The 15,323-nt window shown below is 27.5% G+C and overlaps 1 protein-coding gene across 2 annotated transcripts; it reads left to right on the top strand.

Moving 5' to 3' along the window:
* Positions 1 to 4,640: 4,640 nt before the first annotated feature.
* Positions 4,641 to 11,577, top strand: LOC131179626 (uncharacterized). 2 transcript variants are annotated; one of them, XM_058146440.1, is made up of 9 exons: positions 4,641 to 4,847; positions 5,355 to 5,420; positions 6,154 to 6,477; positions 6,685 to 6,777; positions 7,302 to 7,446; positions 7,555 to 7,665; positions 7,750 to 7,832; positions 7,917 to 7,974; positions 11,185 to 11,577. In XM_058146440.1, the coding sequence occupies exons 3-9, from the start codon at positions 6,184 to 6,186 to the stop codon at positions 11,262 to 11,264; spliced, it is 864 nt and encodes a 287-aa protein (XP_058002423.1). In that variant the 5' UTR covers positions 4,641 to 4,847; positions 5,355 to 5,420; positions 6,154 to 6,183; the 3' UTR covers positions 11,265 to 11,577. The 2 variants fall into 2 exon arrangements, with proteins under 2 accessions (XP_058002423.1, XP_058002422.1); XM_058146439.1 differs by lacking the exon at positions 5,355 to 5,420 and having other exon boundaries at positions 4,642 to 4,847.
* The last annotated feature ends 3,746 nt before the right edge of the window (positions 11,578 to 15,323 follow it).

Here is a 15,323-nt window from a genome sequence, read left to right as displayed (position 1 = left end):
TTTAATAACGTAAATAATATAGATTAAGGGTATTTTTTGTTAGTTTGAAAATTCATTCACTCATTCACACATTTATATATAAAAAAATAAAAATAAAATAAAAAAATTATATTATAGAATAAATAAATTATAGATTTATAGTATCAATCTAAAATTGATATTATATAAATGACTTCATTTTATAGTTTTCACTGATTTATAAGAGTCATTTTAATTTTTTATATAATATATATTCTTAAAACACAAAATAATAAATATTTTAAAATTTATTAATTGATTAATATTTAAATTTTTTAAAATTATATATATAAAAATAAATTACGGGTATATACAATAAATTAAAATAAAACTAATATTATGAAAAATGCTTAATGAAGAATATCATAGATTTAAGTTATAATTATTAATTTTGTTTAATTAAAAAATATTTAAAATTTAGCTTTTTAATTAATTAAAATAATTAAACTATATTAATATTAACCATTATAAAAATAAAAAAAAAATAAAATTGACCTGCATTCATTAAAACAACGTCGTTTCACAAGAAAAATCTAAACCTAAACCCTCAGATTTTTTTTTTGTCCCTTCAACATGCGGCCGCCGCCTACCCAGTCACAAACCATATTTGAAGACAGACTCGTTTCTCTCTAAAACTGACACGCTCACAGCACACCGATACCTATTTTTTTTAATAATGTAAATAATATAGATTAAGGGTATTTTTTGTTAGTTTGAAAATTCATTCACTCATTCACACATTTATATATAAAAAAATAAAAATAAAATAAAAAAATTATATTATAGAATAAATAAATTATAGATTTATAGTATCAATCTAAAATTGATATTATATAAATGACTTCATTTTATAGTTTTCACTAATTTATAAGAGTCATTTTAATTTTTTATATAATATATATTCTTAAAACACAAAATAATAAATATTTTAAAATTTATTATGAAGAATATCATAGATTTAAGTTATAATTATTAATTTTGTTTAATTAAAAAATATTTAAAATTTAGCTTTTTAATTAATTAAAATAATTAAACTATATTAATATTAACCATTATAAAAATAAAAAAAAATAAAATTGACCTGCATTCATTCAAATAACGTCATTTCACAATAAAAATCTAAACCTAAACCCTCAGATTTTTTTTTTTGTCCCTTCAACATGCGGCCGCCGCCTACCCAGTCACAAACCATATTTGAAGACAGACTCGTTTCTCTCTAAAACTGACACGCTCACAGCACACCGATACCTATTTTTTTTAATAATGTAAATAATATAGATTAAGGGTATTTTTTGTTAGTTTGAAAATTCATTCACTCATTCACACATTTATATATAAAAAAATAAAAATAAAATAAAAAAATTATATTATAGAATAAATAAATTATAGATTTATAGTATCAATCTAAAATTGATATTATATAAATGACTTCATTTTATAGTTTTCACTAATTTATAAGAGTCATTTTAATTTTTTATATAATATATATTCTTAAAACACAAAATAATAAATATTTTAAAATTTATTAATTGATTAATATTTAAATTTTTTAAAATTATATATATAAAAATAAATTACGGGTATATACAATAAATTAAAATAAAACTAATATTATGAAAAATGCTTAATGAAGAATATCATAGATTTAAGTTATAATTATTAATTTTGTTTAATTAAAAAATATTTAAAATTTAGCTTTTTAATTAATTAAAATAATTAAACTATATTAATATTAACCATTATAAAAATAAAAAAAAATAAAATTGACCTGCATTCATTAAAACAACGTCGTTTCACAAGAAAAATCTAAACCTAAACCCTCAGATTTTTTTTTTGTCCCTTCAACATGCGGCCGCCGCCTACCCAGTCACAAACCATATTTGAAGACAGACTCGTTTCTCTAAAACTGACACGCTCACAGCACACCGATACCTATTTTTTTTAATAATGTAAATAATATAGATTAAGGGTATTTTTTGTTAGTTTGAAAATTCATTCACTCATTCACACATTTATATATAAAAAAATAAAAATAAAATAAAAAAATTATATTATAGAATAAATAAATTATAGATTTATAGTATCAATCTAAAATTGATATTATATAAATGACTTCATTTTATAGTTTTCACTAATTTATAAGAGTCATTTTAATTTTTTATATAATATATATTCTTAAAACACAAAATAATAAATATTTTAAAATTTATTAATTGATTAATATTTAAATTTTTTAAAATTATATATATAAAAATAAATTACGGGTATATACAATAAATTAAAATAAAACTAATATTATGAAAAATGCTTAATGAAGAATATCATAGATTTAAGTTATAATTATTAATTTTGTTTAATTAAAAAATATTTAAAATTTAGCTTTTTAATTAATTAAAATAATTAAACTATATTAATATTAACCATTATAAAAATAAAAAAAAATAAAATTGACCTGCATTCATTAAAATAACGTCGTTTCACAATAAAAATCTAAACCTAAACCCTCAGATTTTTTTTTTGTCCCTTCAACATGCGGCCGCCGCCTACCCAGTCACAAACCATATTTGAAGACAGACTCGTTTCTCTCTAAAACTGACACGCTCACAGCACACCGATACCTATTTTTTTTTAATAATGTAAATAATATAGATTAAGGGTATTTTTTGTTAGTTTGAAAATTCATTCACTCATTCACACATTTATATATAAAAAAATAAAAATAAAATAAAAAAATTATATTATAGAATAAATAAATTATAGATTTATAGTATCAATCTAAAATTGATATTATATAAATGACTTCATTTTATAGTTTTCACTAATTTATAAGAGTCATTTTAATTTTTTATATAATATATATTCTTAAAACACAAAATAATAAATATTTTAAAATTTATTAATTGATTAATATTTAAATTTTTTAAAATTATATATATAAAAATAAATTACGGGTATATACAATAAATTAAAATAAAACTAATATTATGAAAAATGCTTAATGAAGAATATCATAGATTTAAGTTATAATTATTAATTTTGTTTAATTAAAAAATATTTAAAATTTAGCTTTTTAATTAATTAAAATAATTAAACTATATTAATATTAACCATTATAAAAATAAAAAAAAATAAAATTGACCTGCATTCATTAAAATAACGTCGTTTCACAACAAAAATCTAAACTTAAACCTTCAGATTTTTTTTTTGTCCCTTCAACATGCGGCCGCCGCCTACCCAGTCACAAACCATATTTGAAGACAGACTCGTTTCTCTCTAAAACTGACACGCTCACAGCACACCGATACCTATTTTTTTTAATAATGTAAATAATATAGATTAAGGGTATTTTTTGTTAGTTTGAAAATTCATTCACTCATTCACACATTTATATATAAAAAAATAAAAATAAAATAAAAAAATTATATTATAGAATAAATAAATTATAGATTTATAGTATCAATCTAAAATTGATATTATATAAATGACTTCATTTTATAGTTTTCACTAATTTATAAGAGTCATTTTAATTTTTTATATAATATATATTCTTAAAACACAAAATAATAAATATTTTAAAATTTATTAATTGATTAATATTTAAATTTTTTAAAATTATATATATAAAAATAAATTACGGGTATATACAATAAATTAAAATAAAACTAATATTATGAAAAATGCTTAATGAAGAATATCATAGATTTAAGTTATAATTATTAATTTTGTTTAATTAAAAAATATTTAAAATTTAGCTTTTTAATTAATTAAAATAATTAAACTATATTAATATTAACCATTATAAAAATAAAAAAAAAATAAAATTAACCTGCATTCATTAAAACAACGTCGTTTCACAAGAAAAATCTAAACCTAAACCCTCAGATTTTTTTTTTGTCCCTTTAATATGCGGCCGCCGCCTACCCAGTCACAAACCATATTTGAAGAGCACTGCTTTCTCTAAAGCGACACGCCACAAAGACACCGATACCTATATTTTTTTAATAATGTAAATAATATAGATTAAGGTTATTTTTTATTAGTTTGAAAATTCATTCACTCATTCACACATTTATATATAAAAAAATAAAAATAAAATAAAAAAAATTATATTATAGAATAAATAAATTATAGATTTATAGTATCAATCTAAAATTGATATTATATAAATGACTTCATTTTATAGTTTTCACTAATTTATAAGAGTCATTTTAATTTTTTATATAATATATATTCTTAAAACACAAAATAATAAATATTTTAAAATTTATTAATTGATTAATATTTAAATTTTTTAAAATTATATATATAAAAATAAATTACGGATATATACAACAAATTAAAATAAAACTAATATTATGAAAAATACTTAATGAAGAATATCATAAATTTAAATTATAATTATTAATTTTGTTTAATTAAAAAATATTTAAAATTTAACTTTTTAATTAATTAAAATAATTAAATTATATTAATATTAATTATTTTAAAAATAAAAAAAATAAAATTGACCTTCATTCGTTAAAATTTTAACGTCTTTTCACAAAAAAAATCTAAACCTAAACCCTCATTTTTTTTTTTTTCCTTCGCCGCTACTCAGTCACAAACCGTATTTGAAGTCAGACTCGTTTCTGTCGAAAACTGACGCGCTCACAGCACACCGATACCCTCACTGTCATCGCCCCGCAATCTCGTCGAGTCATTCCTCACCCATCAAGCTCGTCCATCCCACGACCCTCAAGCTCGCCGCAGCTCAGAAATCTTTGCTTCTTGCCGCTCGTCCCTTCGACTCCTCCCTCTTATCTCAAGCTCCTCCCTGCTCTTCAGCTGAGGTAAGTTCATCTTCCATATCTTCTGCTAAATATTGTCTAAACATGTCTGATTTTGAGTTATTCTGGTCATTACAAGATTCATGGGGTTTGAGTCACCTTATAGATAAACCTGAAATTGAAATTTTTTTCTTCAAAGGCTATGGTTATTGATTTCGGAAATGGGATGTGTTTTGTTCTATATTGTCAAAAACCATTTTTATTTTTCTCAAAATTATTAACTATGAATTATACTGCTTTTGTAAATATGTTTATTTTTTCTTTTTTATTTCCCTAACTTTTTTTTTACCCATTTCTTCTGCTAGGCCATTTTTTATTTTATTTCATTTGTTCTTGATTGATGCTATCACCTTCAAATCATTTCTTCAAGTTGAGAACTTGCTGGCTGCTGCTGATAATTTATGTCAACATTTAGTACCATGTCTTATTCTTTAAGTTATAATCTTATAATTATAATTGCTTAACATTTTTTTCCGTAATAATTGCTTAACATTGGCTTCTGCTATTTAGGGTATTTTGAGATGTCAACATTAGGTAACAGTGAGGCTGCCTCTGTTTCTCGGCCATCTGAGAGTTGTAAAGATTACGTTTCCATGAATATTTCAAAAGATTAGTGTTGTATTTATGAACTTGTTGTTTTATAATTCGTGATTTAATATGTTGTTATTTGACATGTTTGATACAATTTATATACTATGATTAATATTTTTATCATGTTTTATGTATTATGTTTGTTTAAATTATATAAACTTTGGTGAATATTTAATGTGATATGTTTAATTGTTTCTAAAAGTTTTTCTTTTGCAACACTTTATTGAAGTTTCTCTATAGTTTCAGGTTCAGGTTTCCTATCTTTTTCCCCCCTTATTTGCCAGCAAAAAGGATAATAAAATAATGGGTTTGGGCCGGTTAGGGAAGTATGCTGTTACTAGTTATCGGATTTGGTGTGGGTTGGGGTAATGAAATATATATTTCATTTGGGTTTGAGACAGGCATGGGTAGTTATATTCTTCACGGGTTTGGGTTCAGATAAATTGAAATTCCTGGGTACCCTACCCATTGTACTATTTGGTTCAACCTCCATACTTATCTGGTTATTCTCTCTCTCTCTCTCTCTCTCTTTATGTTTGCATAAGATTGTGTGCGAGTAACAGAGGTTTTAATTTGTTGGTCTTGTGAATTTTGCTGCAATTTTAATACCAAGATGGAGACTCAAAGAAAGAAAAGAAAAGAACACAAAATTTGTTTTCATGAACTTGTAGTCTCTGTCTCCCCCATTTCTTTGAATTTATTATATTTTGTTTTCTAGTTGAAGGCTAATTTATTGGGAAGTGAAGAAATGTTACGGCCATATGGGATAAAGGGGCAGAAGCGGAAGAAGAGAGAGGAGAGATATGATAAAGAGGAAGATGAAGTGGAAGCCGAAGAGCAATCCATAGAAAGAGCGAAAAGAGCTATGGTTGAAGAAAAAGAAATGGCTATGGAAACCAGCGGGAAGGAAGAAGAAGAATTAGAAGGGCAAACACATGAAATGGCAGGCATCCCAATTGTTCCCAGTGATTTAAAAACAAAAAAGCCTGGGCTTATATTTGTGCTTGAGAGGGCCTCTTTGGAAGTTGCTAAAGTTGGAAAGGTGTGTAATGCTCATTGGGGTCCTTTTTTCTTATAGATGCTTTTGGGTCGATGAAAGTTTTGCATAAATGAATATAGATGTTAGTTGTGTGACTGTAAATTGCATTAATTGGAGTCGAATTATGGCTTTAGGCTCTTAAGATTGTAGATTTTGTTTTATCAGTTTGTCCAAGATTTCTACTCTATCTAATTAGTTCTCTTCGGGCAGAGTTACCAGATTTTGAATTCTGACGATCATGCAAATTTCTTGTGGAAAAATAACAAAAATCCAGCTGATTATAGGCCTGATATTGTTTATCAGGTTAGTGCATTTTAGGATTCATTGCTATTGTTTGCCGCCAATTATTTTTCTTTAAGTCCCAGTTTAGAACCATTATTGGTCTCGGTTTTATTTGGTTATAGACACAGTATAAATGTTGGTCAATGATGTGAGTTGCCTTAATAACTGAGGCTTCTTTTGGTTAGCTTGCTTTTCTTTTCTGAGCAAAAATCAAAAGAGAAATTTGTTAAACATGCAATAAAAGCAAACAATTTATTGAAATATAAATAAATAATTCTCTCTCTCTCTCTCTCTCTCTCTCTCTCTTATGAAGTGTTATACTTTCTTATTCTTACATTTGTTTTTAAGCAAAATCAAAATCAGTAAAAAGTGCATTTTAGAAAGCGCAAACAAACCAGGTAGAGGCTAAAGTTAATGATATGTTATTTCTGAAAGGAAGAAATCATTTTGGAATAGGGATGACATGGAAATTTTTTTTGCCATGTTAAAACCTCATTTCAAATTAATTTTGTTTCTTATGTTATGATTGTTGATGATGATGCCAGGCTCTCCTATCAATATTAGATAGTCCAGTAAATAAGGCTGGGAGGTTGCGAGCTGTGTATGTGAAAACAGATAAGGGTGTTCTTTTTGAAGTTAAACCACATGTGCGTATACCAAGGACATATAAACGATTTGCTGGAATTATGTGTAAGTTAAGCTAATCTGATCCAGTCACTTAAATATAATGCTGATTGTCATGATCTTTTGTTTGCTTTGAGGTGCTCTTACTGTTTACTACCTTATTAAATCTTGCAGTGCAGCTGCTTCAGAAATTGAGTATAACTGCTGTTGGTAAGCGTGAGAAGCTTTTGCGTGTAATCAAGAATCCTGTGACCCAGTACCTGCCTGTCAACTCTCGTAAAATAGGTAAGCTTCAAGTTTTTCAGCTGTTCCCTTTAATGGACAATTACTACTTGCTAGCAATGATAGATTTTCTGGTTTTTGCATCAGGGTTCTCATATAGTTCAGAAAAACTGGTTAAAATGAACAAGTATGTAGCTGCAGTCAGTGATGATGTGGATATTGTTTTTGTGGTATGTTCAAAACTAACAAATGCTTTTATACCACTTGCTTTCTCATTGAGACTTGTAGCCTGATCTCTCACCTTATAAGTCCAGGTTGGTGCAACGGCCCATGGAAAAATTGATTGTGATTATATAGATGATTTCATAGCAAGTAAGTTCTTCCTAGATCACTTACTTCCTTTTATGTAATTATATTTCTATTAAAATTTGCATTTTTCTTATTGTGCATGTGAATTTTTCCATTTTATATTAAAACAAAAAATTCTTGTTTTGCCCGTGCTTTTGTGATAGCTTTTTCCCTCCCCACTTTTCCTGTTCCTTAGTCTAAATCTTATAAGCTGATGGCTCACAATTTTTAGTTCATGTAAAGATCCAAGTCTTATCCATCAAGATCTGGCTGTGTTGAAGGCTGTGGATCAAAAGCTGACTTAATGCAATTGTAACACTTTCTTATTAAGTATTTTCTTGCGTTTATATCTGATTAACAAGAAAAGTAATGTATAGCATGCATGCCTGTCTTCTTGTCAATACTTTTGCTTATTTCTGGAATTTAGACTCGTAAGTCTGGTTATACTTAGATTTGAGTTAATTTGGTTGGCTTTCTGAATTATATTCAGCTTTTCTTCTATTTTATGGTTTGAATCCATTTCCAACAAGTGCAGATTATCGCTAAGATGGGCAATGGAAACCTAATTGGATAATGTTAGCAATTGGATTACCAAAACAAGTAGATTGATTTTAGGGGACAATTAGTACTATTCTTACTTTTAATCTATTGGAGAGAAGGTTGCAGGATTTCTTGGCCATAGATGGGGAAATTTTTAATAGCCCTATGCATTATGATTGGTTCTTATCTGTCTTAGCATAACAGTTCACTACAACTCAATTCAACTCAATTAAGCTTTTATCCCAAAAATTTGGGATCGGCTACATAGATTCTCTTTCTCCACTTTAAATGATTTTGGGTTAAATCCTCCGAAATGTGTAATGCTTCTAGGTCATGTTGTATTACTCTTCTCCAAGTCAATTTAGGTTTATTCCTTCTTTTCTTTCTATCCTCTAACCTAATGTGCTCTACTTGTCTAACTGGAGCCTCCGTGTGTCTATGCTTCACATGACCAAACCACCTCAATCTCTCTTCTCTCAACTTATCCTCAATTGGCACAACTCCTACCTTTTCTCTAATTCTCCCATAATCATTACGGACTTTATCTAGTCTAGTTTGGCCATTCATTCACCTTAACATTCTCATCTTCGCAACTCTCATTTTACATATATACGATTCCTTCAGTGTCCACCACTCTCTACCATATAACATGGCCAGTCGTATGGCTGTACGGTAAAATTTTCCTTTCAACTTATTGAGAATTTTGCGATCACATAAAACTCTTGTGGCATGTCTCCACTTCAACCATCCAGCTTTAATCCTATGACTTAACATTCTTCTCACATCCCCCATCTACTTGAAGGACTGAGCCGAGATATTTAAAGTGATTACTTTGGGACAGTACCACTCTATCCAAATGAACTCCTTCCCTATCATCAGTTCGGCCTTCACTGAACTTGCAATGTATATATTTTGTCTTCGTTCTACTTAATTTAAAGCCCTTTGACTCTAGAGTACTTTTCGAAAGCTCTAGCTTTCTATTGACTCCTTCTCGTATTTCATCTATCAAAACTATGTTATCTGCAAACATCGTGCACCAAGAGATATTGTGAATATTCATGAACTTGATCCACATTCAAGATGTCTAATCAACCTAATGCAATGTATGTATTGTGAATATCAAAACTTGCCTTACAAGAATAAAGGCTGTTACGGCCTTTAAGTAATAGTCGGTGATAGCCTTTACCTTTTAGTAACGGCTGTTATGCACCAAATTTTAAAATCCCGTTATTTAACAACGATAACAGTAATGGCAGGGCAATTTTCCTTTACATAATGGTTGTTATGTAATGTCCGCTATTTAAAACCATGATTCCTCTTTCCTCGTTTCTGGTTAAGAACATCTCTGTTGATTGAAGCTTAAGCTCCCGTTCTATTTTCCTTGCCACATCCATCTGGGATGTCCATTGCCACATCCATCTGGGATGTCCATTTCATGCGAACGGATTCTTACTTGGATGTCCTCTCATAATCCGTTGAGAAAGTACCCCATATGGTACTGGTTGGAGATCCTTGAGCCGTGCGAGCTACAAAATCATCAATAAATTCTTGTAGACCCCAGCTAAGGCCATACGGTTTCTTGTTGCCTCTCACCTCAATAACACTGCTCAATGATAAAGTTTCCGTTAAAAGTTGGGATATAAACTTTCAAACGGAATTCTTAAGGTTCCCACTGATTTTGTCTATTCTCTCCATGTTCTCGCCAAGTCTTTTGTCTCTTATTACCACGAGTTCCAACAACCTGAGCGTAGCCACCATTTTCTTCATCAAATTCATCATTGCTAACAGTTGGTCTACAGCCTGCTGGATTACGTTGAGCAGCAGATGGGTTGTGAGCATATTCTTGTTCTCCTCTTCCTCCATCTTCTGCACTCATTATCACCCATCCTAATTGCATCCAGCCTGTTGCAGATTTCCTCCATTTGTCACTTTGAATCTCTGTTCCATAGCCTGCAGCTGTGACAGCCCTTGTTCTTGAGCAATAGGCTGGTTGTGTCCTACTGCCTGCCACATCAGATATTCCTGCTCTGATGCCAACATATGCAGTGAATTGCTAAAGAAAATTAGCAAACACTGATTTTCTAAACATAAGGAACTCTGAAACTGGGTATTGATTCTCTGTTCTTAGTAAAATTTTGAAGTCTGATACAAAATAACAGAAAGACATGCTTTTATATTTCATGTGGAATCCTAAATCTGCTGAGAAAAGGAAGTGAAGACCCTAAACAAAAAAATAACTAAGAGGAATAAGAATCCTTTTTAAAATAAGAAACCAAAAAACCAAAACCAAAACCAACCAACTTAAAATAGGAAAACTAACTGAGCTTATTTTTCTTTTCCTACATCACAATCTTTTGTAGCTTTTTGGAGCACAATTATACAAAGTTGTCCTGGATGTTGGCATACAATTCATGTTGAGAATCCATTAATTAACATGGTTTGGTATGTTCACTAATATGCATGGGATTTGGGCAGTGATTTCATTATTTTCATTAGAAATTTGCTTTTCATGTCATGGGGATATTTATCTGATAGCATCAACTTCACTTAAGATTGTACCATCCATATATATATATATATATATATATTTTATATATATATATATATATATATATATATATATATATATATATATATATATATATTATTTGCATTCCGACCAGTTCATTTCTGGCTTAATTTTTTTCCCACCAGTTTCTGGATATCCGCTGAGCGCTGCCTGGTGTATCTCAAGGATTTGTGAGGCTGTGGCTGACAAATGGGATGTATTGTAAGCTGTTATTGTTTAAAGTCGAATGAGAGCTGGTTGTTGCCCGACTGCCATTTTTTTCCCCTCAACCATGAGCAGAATTACAAAAGTTGAAGATTATCGTGAGATGCTGAAACTAAAAGTTAGAATAGAATAGTTGCAGATATAGCGAAATCACCAAGGTTGCCCATTAGAGTAATTTCTTATCTATCACCTTATCGATTATTTATGTAGCAGTATTCTTGCGTATATCATTTAATATTTGTTATGAATTTCTGATTAAATAACTCATTTTAAGAAAATATTTTTTAAACTAAATTTCCTCTGTTTCTTGTTAATTGAATTCTTATTTATTAGTTGGATATTAAATTTAATATCAATAATATCAAATCAACAAATTTGATTATACATGAGAACTATAAGCATTCTCTAAAACTTTCCCATGTTAGGATAGTTAAAACTTAGTTAATAGCAAAAAATAAGATTAATTTATACAATTATTTTTCAAATTGGAACATATTATGCAGTTATTTTTTTAAATTAGAACATGATATCCTAAGTTTAATATGAAAAAGGTTGAATAAATAAGTTCATTTTTAAATTTTACTAAAAATTTTGGTTATATTTTAAATTTCTAAAACATTTAATGTAAATGTTTTTATGTGTAAAAATGAAATTAAAATTTCCTTTACATTTTCAGTCAGCAAATTACGATATAAGCGTGAATGGAATTTATACTTGTTTTAAGGGTATTTTAATTTCACTTTATAGAAATTGAGGCATATTAAGAGATATTTTAAAAATAGAGGATGTCATAAAATTTTTTTATGAAAATTCAGGTGTGAAATTGTGTATTCGATCTTATGGAAAATAATAAAAATATTTATATATAAAAAATAAAAATCTGAAGAAAATAGGTATTTATTTAGGATCATTAACTAAATATTAATTTCAATTGTATTAAAAAAATTTGTATATTAAAATTACAATAAGAAAAAAAAAAGTTGATTAAGTGAAACTCTTTGGTCTAAACAATATGCCAAAATCAAAAGTACGGAACTCTTATGTATTAGAAAATATAAATTTGCATGAATTTAATTTAATTTTTTTTATATTCCCATGTTGTAAATATAGTTAGTGAATATGTAGCTAAAAAAATTATTTTAAAAAACTTAAAAAACAAAATAAAAGTAATGTGATTATATAATAATTCAATTCAATTTTTATTTTTTACTGAGGCATAAAAATAACTTTACAAAAATATGCCACCTCTCTTAATAGAGTGCGAAAAGAAGAACCACATGATATAACTTATTTTTTATATTTATTTTTTTTTATAAAAAATTAACTTCTTATATTAAATATTAATTTTTTATTTAAATATTTTTAAATTTTAACTACTAAAATATTATTTCTAAAAAAATAATTATCTAAAATTCATTTGGGGTCGGGTATATAGATTCTCTTTCTCCATTCTAAATGATTTTGGGTTAAATTATTGGAAATGTGTAATACTTCTGGGTCATATTGTACTACTATCCTCCATGTCAATTTAGGTCTACCCTTTTTTTTTTTAATCCTCTAACCTAATGTGTTATACTTGTCTAACTGAAGCCTCCGTATGTCTACGCTTCACATGACCAAACCACCTCAATCTTCCTACTCTCAACTTATCCTCAATTGGCACCACTCCTACCTTTTCTTTAATACTTTCATTACGGACTTTATCTAGTCTAGTATGACCACTCATCCACCTTAACATTCTCATCTTCACAACTCTTATCTTAGACACATACGACTCCTTCAGTGCTCAACACTCACTACCATATAACATGGCCGGTCGTATAGCTGTACAGTAAAATTTTACTTTCAACTTATTGAGAATTTTGTGGTCACATAAAACTTCTGTGGCACTTCTCCACTTCAACCATCCGGCTTTAATCCTATGACTAACTTCCTCCTCACATCCCTCATCTAGTTGAAGGATTGAATCGAGATATTTAAAGTGATTACTTTGGGGCAGTACCACTCCATCCAAACTAACTCTTTCCCTATCACCAGTTCGGCCTTCACTGAACTTGCAATGCATGTATTCTGTCTTCATTCTACTTAACTTAAAATCCTTTGACTCTAGAGTACTTCTCCAAAGCTCTAACTTTCTATTGACTCCTTCTCACGTCTCATCTATCAGAACTATATAATCTGTAAACATAATGCACCAAGGGATACTCTCTTGTATATGTTTTGTTAATTCATCTAAAATTAATGTAAAAAGTAAGGGCTTATAGCTGAACCTTGGAGTAATCCAATTGAGATAGGAAAATCTCTTGTGTCCCCTCCCACTGTACGCACAATAGTAGTTGCTCCTTCATACATATCTTTAAACACTTGTATGTACCTAATAGATACATTTTTTTGTTCTAACACTCTCCATAAGACATCTCTTGAAACACTATCATAAACCTTCTCCAAATCGATAAAAACCATGTGTAGATCTTTCTTCACATCTTTATATTTCTCCATTAAGCTTCTAATGAGAAAGATCGCTTCCATAGTTGAACGACCTGGCATGAAACCAAATTGATTGAGAGAGATAGGAGTGTCATGACGTAGTCGATGTTCCACAACTCTCTCCCACAACTTCAAAGTATGGCTCATGAGTTTAATTCCCCTATAGTTTAAGCAACCAACGTAAAAATTTCGTCACACCTTATGATATAGATACAATTCTTTTACAATTTTAAAAATTATAAAACATTACTAATAATAATTTTTTCAACCAAATTTTTGTCATATTATAAAAGAGTGAATTATTTTTTAATATATATATATATATATATAAAAGAATTTTAATAACGGTAATTCAAATATCATCACGTGACATTTTTTCTATTTTATTTTTCATCATTTAAAAAATAATATATTATTCAACCTATCTATTTATTAACATTTGAAATAAAAATATAATTAATTAAAAATTTTATCATTAACAAAATTTTATAGAGTAAACAATAATTTAATTCTTGAGATTTGATAAAACTTACAACTTAGTCTCTATATTTTAAAAACTAATCAATTTAGCATTTGAGATTTGACAAAACTTATAATTTAATCCTTGCTAATAGAATTCTGTAAAGTTACCCTTGGTTTTAGCAAAAATAACCAAAATACATTTATCTTTATTTTTAATTCGAAAATAATTTATTCTCTAAGGTTTTATTTTCTTAATAATTTAGTCCTTGAGGTTTTAATTTATTAACAATTTAGTCCTTATATTTTTAAAATATGAGTCCCATTAAATTAAAAAATTTTAAATTTAAATTATTAAAATATGAATTAATTACTTTAAGATTCTTAAAAATTTTGGTTAATTGAAAAATCATCCACATAACTTACAAATTTATCCTTAAATATTATAACTATTAATAAATTAGACCTATTAAATTTGTAAAATTCTATTTGTCATTATTATTTTAATAATATATATATATATATATATATATATAAAAGAAAAAAATGAATATGGATGCAATTATTAAAATAAATCTTCAAGTACTAAATTGTTTTTAGATTAAAAATAGTGTTAAAAGCATCTTGATATTTTTGCAAAATTTAATGGGGAATTAACCATAATTGTAATGGTAGGGACTAACTTATAGATTTATTAAAATGTCAAGGACTAAATTGATTGGTCTATTGGGACTAATTTGTACGTTTAACCAAATTTTAGGGATTAAATTTTCAATAAAATAAAATCTTAAGGACTAAATTTTTTTCAAATTGAAAATAGAGTTACAAGTATTTTGATCATTTTTTCTAGAATTAACAATAACTTAATTGAAATTCTAATGGCAGGGACTAAATTGTAGATTTGTCAAATCTCAAGGACCAAATTACTTGATTTTGAAATTAAATGGACTAAGTTGTAAGTTTTATTAGATCTCAATGGCTAAATTGTACTTTATCCAATTTTATAATATGATTATGAAAATATGATATATAAAATATAATACATTCGCATATTAAAGCTAAGCATTAAAAATAGTTTTGTAAGAGTGTTCCAATTAGTATAATGAGAGGGCTT

The sequence above is a fragment of the Hevea brasiliensis genome, chromosome 1 (assembly GCF_030052815.1).
Source record: "Hevea brasiliensis isolate MT/VB/25A 57/8 chromosome 1, ASM3005281v1, whole genome shotgun sequence".
Lineage (NCBI taxonomy): Eukaryota > Viridiplantae > Streptophyta > Magnoliopsida > Malpighiales > Euphorbiaceae > Hevea > Hevea brasiliensis.
Note: the sequence above shows the minus strand (reverse complement) of the source record. Positions and strands in the feature narration are given on the sequence as shown.